We start from the raw sequence: 12,640 nt of genomic DNA on the forward strand, positions 1-12,640 counted from the left end.
GAAATTAATTCGTTCCACGGGTCTTTTCTTATAGCGAAAAATTTGTCTAGCGAATCCCATAGGAATGCATTGAATTTTTTTTTTAAAAAAATTTGCCCATAGGAACGCATTAATTGAATTTCAATGCATTCCTATGGGAAACCGCGATTTGCTAGATGAATTTTTCGTAAAACGCATTCGTCTAGCGAGGTAACCTCCGCTCGAAAAATCATTTCGTTAAGCGGAAATTTCGTTAAGCAGGGCATTTGTTAAGCGAGGCACCACTGTACCAGACTTTTAGAAAACATCTGAAGGCAGCCCTGTTTAGGGAAGCTTTTAATGTTTAATAGATTATTGCATTTTAATGTTCTGTTGAAAGCCGCCCAGAGTGGCTGGGGAAACTCAGCCAGATGGGTGGGATATAAATAAATAAATTATTATTATTATTATATTTAATTTTAGATCTTCCTAATTGAAAGTGAAAGAGTACAGTGAGAAATGTGGTTGTTTACAAGTTTAATGGTCTTTGAATGTACTTTAGACTTGCATTACTAGCTTGCTTCTAAGTCTGTTACAGCACTGATCTCAGACTGCAGACTGCAAGTATCATCATTACAGCCTATTTTTCTTTTTTTAAAACCACTTTTGTACTAAAATAAATTTCCTGACACAACAGAAGTATTTGATTTAACTCATTTTGGTATTTCATTTACTGTCTCTACAGTACTATAAAAATACAGGATGGGCATACAGGCACCACCCTATACAGAAAACCAACTGACCGACAAACATATCTACATGCTTCTAGCTACCATCCCAAACATACCAAACAATCCATTGTATACAACCAGGCCCTATGTTACAGCCGCATCTGTTCCAACTCTACAGACAGAGAATCTCACCTAAGAGATCTACAGCAAGCCTTTTTAGAACTAAAATATCCACCCGATGACGTTCAACAACAGATCAACAGAGCCAGATTGATACCCAGAGAGAACTTGCTGCAAGACAGACCCAAAAAAGAAAATAAAAGAACACCACTAGTAATCACATACAGCTCCCAAGTTAAAACAGTACAGTAAATCATCAGAGATCTACAACCTCTCCTAGACAATGACAGTTCTCTTTCTCAAGCTGTGGGAGGAAGACCTTTCATTGCCTACAGACAGCCACCCAATCTTAAACAACTCCTCACACACAATAATACCACCACCAGACTTAACATGGACACTGGTACCAGAGCCTGCAATAAACCCAGATGCCAACTTTGCTGCCACCATTACTGTCCCCAACAACATCAAACATACCATCTCAGGACTATTTAATTGCTAATCTTCTAACATTGTGTATGCCATCAAATGCCAACAGTGCCCTTCAGCTCTCTATATTGGACAAACAGGCCAAACCCTACGCCAAAGGATAAATGGACATAAATCTGACATCAGGAATCACAAGACATAGAAACCAGTAGGAGAACACTTCAATCTCCCAGGACATTCTATACAAGATCTCAAAGTAGCTGTCTTATTACAAAAAAAATTCAGAAATAGACTGGAAAGAGAAGTTGCTGAATTGCAACTTATTACCAAGCTTAAAACCATGGAGAGACCTGGTCTGAATAAAGACATTGGATTCTTATCTCATTATACAGTTATACCTCGACAACCGAACACTTCGACTTCCGAAGGTTTTGACTTCCGAAGTTGACAACCTCCGGAAGTTTTTTCCTGGCGAGCGCGTTCTGCACCTGCGCAGAGTGGTGCGTGAAGCGGCGCTTCAAGAACCGAAAACCTCAACTTACGAAGACGGCCGCAGAACGGATTGTCTTCGTAAGTCGAGGTACCACTGTACATAATAAAGCTGTCTTTAGCTATCTCACCCCTTGCTTTTTCCTGCAAGACCAATTGCAGTCGTTAACAGTCATCAACAGGTTTACCACTCCTATCAGCCAATCACCCATTCCCACCACCCTTCTGAGTAATACCCCTCCCCACCCTCTGACTATACATAAGGGTCTGGTGACTTCTGTTTCAGTGTATCTGAAGAAGTGTGCATGCACATGAAAGCTCATACCTATGACAAACTTAGTTGGTCTCTAAGGTGCTACTGGAAGAATTTTTTTTAATTTTTTGTTTCTAAAGTACTTAGCAATGGGATTTGACACTTTATGTGATGAACAGAATCTAATAACTCTCTAATTTTTGTCTTTTGTGGACTGTATACTTTGTGTGTCACTTTGTCTACTTTCTCTATTTAACAGAATTTGTATACTGCTTATCTAAGTGGTTTGCATAAAATGCTAGGCATTTTAATAAATGAAATTTCTCATCCATTCCAGTCAAGGAGTTTGCACAGTGAATGAAACTTCCACCATTAACTACATGACTAAAGGATGACTGTTTCACAGTCAAATTGTGTTATTTTTCTTTGCACAGTGCTTAAGAAAGAAACCCCACAAAACAGCAATATTATTAAAGAGTCAGTACTACTGTTTACACTTAAGCATCAACAACAAATAAACCTGCAATACATACTCCAAAACGACTACAAGGTAGAACAAACCACTAAGAAAAAAACACTAGGAACCGCTACCAACCTTCACAACTAAGTTAACGTTCCCAACATTTTTGAAAATACTTAATTCTCAGAAAAAGCAATTACATATTGATTAAGAGAGAACCAACTCTTGATGTTTTCGGTAAAATCCTATGCATATTTAGAATTGGCTCTTTAGCCTTACAAAATGTTGTCTTCATAAACACCATCCTTTTATTGGATTCTTCTTTTCTCTAATACTTTGTTTACCGCTAGAACCGCTGAAGGAACAGCTAACTTCCTCGACAGCAGTTCTCCAAAACACGGGCTTCCTTAGAGCAGCAGTGGGGAACCTTTGACCCTCCCAAGATGCTGAACTACAACTCCCTTCCGCCACAACAAGCATAGCGAATAGCCAAGGGTGATGGGAGTTGTAGTTCAGCAACTTATGGAGAGGCCTATGGTTCTCAAGGCCTGCATCAGCGGCTTCGAAGCTCAGGGTCCGTTTGTAAACCCTTATTCCTCTGGGCGCCCCCAAACCCCTCCACGAAACTTGCTCTTAACGCGTCACGCTGGTCCGAAGTCGGCTTGAGCGCCAATCCACACAGACGCCGTCCTTCTGCTCCGCCGCCTCCCTCAGCAGCTGCCCTTCATTGTCTCTCCCTTGCGCCTCGCCCCCCCGGAGCCCCCCCTTGGCCGCTGCCATAAGCTTCTCGCCCACAGTCCCCCCCCTCCCCGCCATCCGCATTCCCCTCCCTCGACATCCCTTCCGGTCCCTTCGCTCTGCCCCTCCCCCACTCCACCCGTTACTCCGCGTAATGCCACCGCCAAAAGAAAACCCGGTCCCTCTGACCAATTATTACCTGCCGAACTGCTGCTCCTGGATCTCCCGGAACTTGCTAACGACAAAAGACCGAAAAATCTGCTCGATGCTAGTCGCCATGACAGCCTCGCGCAGCGCAGGCCCCCCCACTTCCCCTTATCCCCCTTCTCTCGCTCTCCGAGACGCAGATCCGCCTGCGCTCTACAATGCAACACCGGAAGAAGACGCGGCCGGGCTCTTCTCCCCCTCCCCTTCTCGTCCCTCCCTCCACTTCCGGATTGCCCTCTCGCTCGCTCTCGTTCTCCTGATTGCTCGTTCCGACAAAGGGCGGAGCCTGAGGCGGCTTGAGAATGGGCGCTCTGTCGTCGAAGTGAACCATAGAGCGCCTACTCGGATGCCTTGGAGGTGCGAGGCGGACGTGACTCCGGGCGCCCCTCCCCCCCTCCGCCTCCGCCTTGCGTAACTGTATATGGCCGCCTTCTGGCGACGTCCGGAGTTGGGAACACAAGGACAATGGCAGCGGTTGATTCCGGGGCAGGGAAAAATCTAAAGGCCCGCACTTTGTCCTTCTGTTCGCCGAGGGGGACGCTTCGGACCTGTGACCGTCCGTTCCCGCGCCCCCCCCCGTCCCCCGTTTCAGTCGTGGTTGTGTATAAGGTCAATGAAACTGAATGCAAAAAAACCCAAGGTGCCGCACGCCGCTGGCGGCTCTCGGCGGAGAGGCCCAGTCCTTCGGAGTTGGACGTTGCACTGCCCTCCCTCCGACCGGGGAACAGCGGCCATGTTGTTGATGCCGCAGTTGGAGGCGAGGTGCCGCCGTCTGAAATACAGATATATACACAAACACACCACTTTCTCTCAGACACCAAAAGCTTTCAGAGTTTGCGTGATGGGCGGGCTGAGAACCCGATTCCGTGCATGTTGACTCGCAAGTAATTCTGCATAAAATCGCAGCATTTATTTCCAAATTCAGTGCTTTGTATTCCGTAAGATGTTAACGCGCATACCACTAGCCCAAAAGCACTAGACCAAAACTGCTAAAAATAAATACACAACTGTTCCCGAGACGGGCCTTCAAAGGCACCAGTGTTCTGTGTTATTATTCACTGCTGAAAGACTAAATAAATGCGTTTCTAAATAAAAAAATGAATATGTTAGGCTACGGTACACCTGGAGCATGTACACAGTGGAGGGAAGGGCTGCAGCTCAGTGAATGGAGCATATCCTTTGCATGCAGAAGGTCTCAGGTTTAATCTTTGAAAGTAGGCAGAACCTGAGATCCATATATACCTAGTCCATGTCTTGGGCTGACAACAGCTGGAGGATCACAAGACTTCACATCCCTGTATTAGTGGAAATATTTTCCATGTCACACGGTTTTAAAAGGAGAGTTTTAAGTGGAAAGTACATTGGCTTCATCCGGATTGTTATAGTGTTATAAGAAAAATATAATTCTCATAACAATAGTCTGTTTTATGGTGCACATAATTACAATCTTTGCCTTATGTAATCAACTTAGAAGCATTTATTAAGCAGGCCATAAATCTTGTCAAAATAGATGTGGTGATATAACCTTTAAAAACTATTTTTAATATTGGAATATTCCTCAAAATTGTCTAACTTTCATTAGTTATCTCTAGATAACTAATGCCCAACAGTAAACATTCTCTGGGAGGCTTACAAATAGAACAAATTTAAAAATACAATACAAAATAATTATAGTACCCCATAAAACACAGCAAAATAAACTGAAACAGCATAGCCTAACCCAATTTACAACCCGGATTTAATGTTGTCAGTTAAAAACTATTCTATGGACTTTTTACTTGGAATTCATTCAGCTGGACTTACTCAAGGCTTATTTTTGCCATTACCATATGTGGTGGACATGCGAGAAAGCAAAAGGATTTTGGGAAATGATTTATAATGAGTTGAAAAAGATGTTTAGGTACACATTTCCCAAAAAACCTGAAGCTTTTTTTATTAGGTTTAATGGGAGAGGAAATAGCATGGGGAGATTTCTGTACGCTACAACTGCAGTGAGGACTTTATTAGCCCAAAAGTGGAAATTACAGGAAATACCGACGATTGAGGAGTGGCAAATGAAAATGATGAACTATGCAGAACTGGCAGTCGACTTGTGGGATCCGAAACCAAGGAGAGACGAAGTTCCAGACGGAATGGAGTAAATTTATTGACTATATGGAGAAGAACTGTAGACGCTTAAAGACACTTGCAGGACTGAAATAAATCCTACGAAGTGAACTTATCTACGTTTATAAAAAGGAACTGCGAGACAGGAGTGAGAAATAAAGCCGAATGACGGGAGGGAGGGAAGTCACAGCTCGGCGGAGTGAAAGACTGAGAGGGGGGAATTTAAGATAAAATGTAATCATTTTTTGTGGTGGGTTGTTTTTTTTGTATATTTGAAAAATTTAATGAAAAGTATTTTTTTAAAAAAAAGGCTTATTTGTGCCAAGATTCAGCAACTCAACGCCATAATTTGTTTTCAGTGTCAGAGCTCAACCCTAGAATTTATGGAGTTCCTCTGCAAGTTGCAAGGATAGGAAATAAAGTTTCCAATGCACAGTGAGTGTTTCTAAGACAGTTGAGGTCTAAGTTCTGCTGCAAGGGGCTTGCTCCCACGTAAATGTCCATAGAACTAAAGTCTGTAGTAGGCTTTGGGCTGGAGTTTTATACTGCGAGATAAATTGGTGTGCATTTATTTCTTAACTATTTGTGTTATGCAACCCATATCCTGTCCTAAAGCCATGGAATTCGATCTCTGGCTCACAGCTCCCCTGTAACTTATTAGTAACGATAGAGGTTTGCTACAATACAAGGATCCGGCCCAGCATCTGCTTGTTTTATTTTCAAAGTGCTCTGACACAGTGTGCATGCACACGAAAGCTCATACCAATGGCAAACTTAGTTGGTCTCTAAGGTGCTACTGGAAGGATTTTTTTAATTTTGTTTTGACACAGATCTGGTTAGCTTCTTACGTACATAGCTGTCACTTTTCAGCTGTAGAATATTTGTAGACGAAATCCCTTCCGTTTTTTACTAAATCCGTTCCTTTTCTTCTTCCCCGGGTTAAAGATTGTTGAATTTGAAGCATTCTGGGAAATGTAGTTTTTGCCGTAGGTGTTCCGGGAAACTGCCCATTTTTAAAAAGCTGCCTGAAAAGTAAGTTTTTGGTTTCTCTTTGGGGGGGGGATGGGGATCGATTAAAGAATACATGACTGTGTTATGTACTTCTTTACAGTGCGTAACAGAACTGTTGCCCTTACTTTGCAGTGAGAGAAGTTTCTTTTTCAGATTTTCGTGACCACGTGTTTTGATTTGCTTTGCTTCTGAGGTTTTACATGGCTTCCTTACACTTCCTACAAAACCCGTGTTTGGAATGCCAAATACCTTTTTGCGTTTCTCACGGGTTGCTTCCATTTAAGCTTGATACAGGTATTTTTAAAGTAAGCAAGATTCCAGCAGTACTGGCATCTCCCCTCCCCCCAAATGTTATAATTTGTATATGAATATAGTTTCGCATACTTTTAAAATGTATATTGTTGTTTTAAGATCAATGGGTGCTGCAACTTTACGGTGCAAACTTTCTTTTAAAGTCTCCTGGGTGTTTGTTGTAATGCATGAATTGTGTGTGTTCTCTACAGACAACTGATCCCATTCCTTTTCCACAATAATGGAGATACATTTGCATTGGGGATGAGCTTCCCATCTTTCCTTTCACATTAAAGAGTTAGGAGGTGGTATTGCTTAATCATAAGCAATGTGACCAGCGTAAATAAAGTTTAACTTAATTCCTAGGTACCATGTTATGGGTGTTCAATGCCTTGCAAGCTTGTTTTTATATGGGGTGGAACTGGGTGTTTGAGATCACAAAGAGGTTTAAGACCTGCTATATACCCTGCAATTCTGAATTATACAGTGAAACTGCTCAACACCTACTTTGCCTCTGTCTTCACCTAAAAGGAAAGCAGTGCCCAATTTGGTGGTGACAGAATAAATGATGCAAGGAGAGAGAGTTGCAGCCCAAGATAGGAAAAGAGATGGTAAGAGAGCACCTAGCTACTTTAAATGAATTCAGATATCCAGGGCCTGATTACTACCCAAGAGTAGTAATGGAGCTTGGTGATATACCGTAATCTCACTGTCTATAATCTTTGAGAATAATTGGAGAATTGGCAAGGTCCCTGTGAACTGGAGATGGGCAAATGTTGTCTCTATCTTCAAAAGGGGCGGGGTGGGGAGAAGACCCAGGTTACTACCAACTGGTCACCTTATCATCATACCAGGAAAAGTCCTAGAACAGATAATTAAGCAGTCAGTCTGTGAGCACTTAGAAAAGGATGCTGTGATTACTAAGACTCAATATGGGCTTCTCAAAAACAAGTCATACCAGACAAATCTCTCTCTCTCTCTCTCTCTCTCTCTCTCTCTCTCTCTCTCTCTCTCTCTCTCTCTGAGTTACAGTCTTGGTGGATCAGGGGAATATTGTGGATGTAGTATATCTTAATTTCATTAAGACTTTTGACAAGTCTCCCAGGATATTGCAGAGAAGCTGATAAAACATGGACAGGACAAGCTAACTGTTAGGTGGATTTGTAGCCTGGTTGACAAAGAGTTGCTCACTAACTGTTCCTTGTGATTCTAGAAAAAAGTGAAAAGGGGGTGCCACAGGGTTCTCTTCTGGGCCTGTTGTTGTTTAACATCTTTATAAACATCCTTTTTTTTCTGTTTAGTGTGTCCTTCTCAGCATAGGGTAATTATTCTGTTTGCCTAGTAGTGGCCTTCTAGACCCTCCTATATGGCTGCCGTGTCAAAATGAATTCTTACCTAGAGGGTTGCAAATACCTTTGACTTCAACCTTAAAATGTTATTGATGTAGATTATATTTTCCCCTTCCATTCCCTCCCACAAACAGCACATAACTCCATGTCATTTTCTGGTGCTGTTTCAGAGCTCTGAACTGTAACATATTTCAAGGATTTTATTTTATTTTTAAAAGAAACTGAGCTTCCATAGCTTTCTGTTTTTCTCATTAAGATACAAAAGTAGCTTGTATTAGGAATACTTCCTGTACCAAAAGTATACTGGGCTATTGTTTCATTTGCAACAGTGGTACCTCGGGTTACAAACACCTCGGGTTACAAACGCTTCGGGTTACAAACTCCGTTAACCCGGAAGTAGTACCTCGGGTTACAAACTTTGCCCCAGGATGAGAACAGAAATCCTGCGGTGGCAGCGGGTAGCCCCAGTAGCTAAAGTGGTACCTCAGGTTAAGAACAGTTTTGGGTTAAGAACGGACCTCCGGAACAAATTAAGTTCGTAACCAAGTTAGACTGCAGAAAGTGTTCTGTGCACAGAGATCCAAGCATGGTTATAACTCATTTTGAATAGATCTCTTTCTGTATCATCACCCCAGCTGTTCCGTGTTACATAGGAGGCTAGTTCCATTGAGGATAGGATGGAGGTTTGGAGTAATATTGTGCATATTAATTTCCAATAGAGATAGCTCATAAAATATGGCCAAGATCCAAAGAGTTGCTTTCAGTGTGCCCAAATTTGGGAGTGTTTATTTGAGAATTTTTTTGGGGGGGGGGGCTGTCTATTGTTACTTTTGAATGTTTTAAAAATAGACTGGCAAGTGGCTTGTGGGGCACTGTTCTTTGAGAAGCGCAAGTCAAATGCCTCATGGGAGTTTTGGACCAAGATACATGGCTCTTTTATCCCGGACTTTGCAAAATTGTGATGCAATGTAGTTTTAAAATTTAGATTTCATTTAAAAAGAGCAAGACCTTATCTATCCTGGAAAATGTAACCACCCTCTTTACGCTAAGCTGATCTCTCCTCTTCATTGGTCACTCATCAGAGGGAGTTTTGATAGGCATATAGCCAGAGGCTGCTCGCTCTCTTTTTTTTGCATGGCTATTTGAAACCCACTCTTTCCAGATTACTGCTGTCCGAGATCACAGTAAGTACATTGTGTGTCATAATGTAAGCCTCCAGTTCTAGCGAGAATGACTTATGTAAAACCAGTCCATCTCTATTATAATAGTCCTAAATGCACTTACTTGGAAGTAAATCCCATTGATTTACTGCAGTGCTAAACATGAATACCAGGAGGTGTTTTCATCAGAAGTCTCTTGGATGTCCTACCAAATACAAGTGTTTGGGCTTGAGGATTTAGTGCATATTATTTTGTGTTGATTTTTCATAATTTGCACTTCACGCATGATAAATCAGTCATCAGTTGAATTATTTATCATACGAAAGTAGTAGTTACTAAAACATTTAAAGGACAATTTAGTTATTTGACAAGCACTGGAGCACTGTAAGGGAGATGAGCAAAATTGAGTTGTATATTGCATTTATTGCTAAAATGCCAGCGATCGCTAAATAAAGCATTTCTTTATTGTATTTTCCTAGTTTACTTAACCATAATTACTATTTTTGTGCTCAGAGCAACCTCTGCAAAGATATGTAACAACTTGTTCTGTGTCTGCTTCCTGAGAACAGAGTATGCACATCTACACATGAGTCTTGATAGGTGTATTAAATCCTGAAAGAACCTCAACACACCATATTCTACTCTTGCAGATTTGTGATTGAATTATTGTGGAGGCAGCTGATGACTTTCTGTATGAAGAGTTATTTTTAATTGATAATTTTATTATTATTTTTTGTAAACTGCTCTGAGGTTTTTGTACAATTAAGCAGTATATAATTTTTATGAAATGAATGAATAAGTAGGGCACATTTTATCTTATTATGGTGGTATTCAGCTAAATTTTACTCAGATTGCACCCACTGAAATTAACGAACATCACTAAGTTAGGTCCACTAATTTCAGTATATCTGCTGAATACCACTCATTTATTTTTCTAGTATAGTCATTATTCTAAAATTGGTATACAAATTTAATGTACAAATAGATTAGCATCTGCTACTACAGTATTACGCAAATCTGTAGCCTCTTTCGTCCTATTTTCTAGCCAACTGTAGTTGTGACAAGTTGGGAAGTCATTGACTTGGAAGTGGGATAAATGTCTAGTGCTACTATGCAAAGTGGATTGAGTTTAGAAAGGAGCATAACAGATCTTATATTCCCCCTTCTCCAAATGGATTGCGTCCCTGCATACCCAGAAAGAAGCGTTTGGCAGGGTTTGCTTTTTATCTGTGCCTGATGTTGGGAGGAACTGTACACATTGACTAGAATGGGGTTAATGACCAGCCGCTCTTGAGGATTATACTGCAGGGGGGTAGGGAAGGGTAAATTGCCATGTTTGCAAAAATTGCAAAAGAATTTCACTTGTCAAAGTGAAATTCTTAACTAGTTAGGAACCTATTCCCTCTGGAGCAGGCATCCCCAAACTTCGGCCCTCCAGAAGTTTTGGACTACAATTTCCATCTTCCCCGATCACTGGTCCTGTTAGCTAGGGATCATGGGAGTTGTAGGCCAAAACATCTGGAGGGCCGCAGTTTGGGGATGCCTGCTCTGGCGCTATACAAAGGTTTTCATAGCAAAGGCAGCCAATTAACCATGCATTTAAAAATGTATATCTATATTGCACATTTCAGCAGCAAAAAATAATCTCAGTCAACCAACCGTTTGTTATTTTTTGCATTTTCAAATATTGTAAAAGTTAGTGTGGTACATATAAAGAAAATCCTCTGTTATGGTCCAGAAAAAAATAGATTGTTGCACTATACATGTATACTTTATGTTGCAAACACCAGTGTGATGTGGAAAGCAAAATGGCAAGTTATGTTGCTACAGCTGTTGCTCAGTACAGTACTCAATATTTTGCATGTCCTGCTTCTTTCTGCACAGACTGATGGCTGAGCACGTGCTTGTGATTGGCAGCGGAGGTAGAGAACATGCTCTGGCTTGGAAACTGGCACAGTCTCCACATGTGAAACAGGTACTGGTCGCACCTGGAAATGCTGGTACAGCTAAGGATGGGAAAATCTCTAACTCAGGTAATTAAAGAAAATGTGAAGTAAGTTGAAATGCATTGCTTCGAGGCATTAATCTTTCAGTAGTTCCCACTGATAAATTGTGGCCATTTTCATCTTTCAGACTCTTACTTTGTGAGTTTATTAGAAGAAGCAAAAATTAAATTGGCTGGCATCAATTACTCTGTTCTGTGCCAGAAACTCTTGAGTCTCTGAGATGCCATTTCCCCCTTCGTTGAAAAGAAGGGTTGCTGCATCATAAAAACCAATATGCTCTATTTCAGTGTTTCCCAACCTTGTGCCTCCAGCTGTTTTTGGACTACAATTCCCATCATTCCTGACCACTGGTCTTGCTAGCTAGGGATGATGGGAGTTGTAGTCCCTAAACATCTGGAGGCACAAGGTTGGGAAACACTGCTCTATTTATCTATCCTTTTCATGAAGAGTGAAAGAGACGCCCTTGGCATTCACATGGCACTCATGTGGTCTGTTCAGATGTAGAGCGTGAAACAAAAATCTTTTTCTCTGTGTTCATTGAATTAATGTTGATTTCCTCTCCCAAAACCCTTGTCTTTCACAGGATAGTACCAATGTTATGGTCAAGATTACTGTATTTTCATTTATATGAGGGTTAGATTTTTCCAGTTGTTTTTTTCCAATGAAAATAGAAGATGCAGAAATGTAATCTGTTTGTGTGTGTCTGTCTGTCTGTCTCTGTCTGTCTGTGTCTGTCTCTTTCTATACATTAGAAAAACAGCTTCTTAAAATAATCTTTCAAAAAGAAAACTTGTCTCCTGATGAGGTAATACTTAAAAGCACATTATCAGTTTGCATGACAACCTGATCTGTCTTTTGAGGTGCATATTTTTTTGTTATGATCTGCCCTTTAACTCTGAAGCAGAAGAGATAGCAGATTAGTCGTAGGAAAAGGAAGTGGTAATATTTGGTCCCTGGAAGCATTTCTATACATTCAATTTTCCATAAAGCCCAGACCTCCTTTGACCCCAAACTATATTCTACCTTTCACCTTTGTGGAATAATTAAATCCTAGAAGACAAAAAGAAGCATTCTTAATCTCTTGGTATGATTCTTTTAGAAATGGGGAAGTCACTCAAGTTTTTTCAAACGTTCATTCAGCATTAACCAAAGTGAAAATTTATTCTATACCCACTCTTCATCCGAACATCACAGGACAGTTTTGTGAGAACACAAAATACATAATAAAACAATAGCGAACAGATCAGTAACCCACCCACCCCCAACACATTTAAAAGGCCATAGAATGTTTAATCCACCAATGGCCTGCTTATAGAGAAACATTTTCACCTA

At 41.0% G+C, this 12,640-nt stretch overlaps 2 protein-coding genes across 6 annotated transcripts in view; one reads left to right on the forward strand and one right to left on the reverse strand.

Moving 5' to 3' along the window:
* Positions 1-3,542, reverse strand: part of SON (SON DNA and RNA binding protein) — a 36,499-nt gene extending 32,957 nt beyond the window's left edge. For 2 of the 4 annotated variants that reach the window (XR_004692562.2, XR_009557479.1), the window contains exon 1: positions 3,378-3,542. Coding sequence is in view for 2 of the 4 variants with exons in the window: in XM_035114623.2 (XP_034970514.2) it covers positions 3,378-3,457 (80 nt within the window). In the remaining 2 variants the exon portion in view is untranslated. The remainder of the gene's footprint in view (positions 1-3,377) is intronic. The other 2 variants (XM_035114623.2, XM_035114625.2) reach the window with 1 other exon arrangement.
* Positions 3,543-6,276: 2,734 nt separating this feature from the next.
* The window catches only part of GART (phosphoribosylglycinamide formyltransferase, phosphoribosylglycinamide synthetase, phosphoribosylaminoimidazole synthetase), a 29,332-nt gene continuing 22,968 nt past the window's right edge, over positions 6,277-12,640 (forward strand). Inside the window, exons 1-2 of one of the 2 annotated variants that reach the window (XM_035115104.2) lie at positions 6,277-6,523; positions 11,187-11,335. In XM_035115104.2, the coding sequence (XP_034970995.2) occupies positions 11,191-11,335 (145 nt within the window). In that variant the 5' untranslated portion in view covers positions 6,277-6,523; positions 11,187-11,190. Of the gene's footprint in view, positions 6,524-9,090; positions 9,327-11,186; positions 11,336-12,640 lie in introns of those variants that run through there. The other variant, XM_035115103.2, reaches the window with a different exon arrangement.

The sequence above is a fragment of the Zootoca vivipara genome, chromosome 4, assembly GCF_963506605.1.
Source record: "Zootoca vivipara chromosome 4, rZooViv1.1, whole genome shotgun sequence".
In the NCBI taxonomy this organism is placed as follows: Eukaryota; Metazoa; Chordata; class Lepidosauria; order Squamata; family Lacertidae; genus Zootoca; species Zootoca vivipara.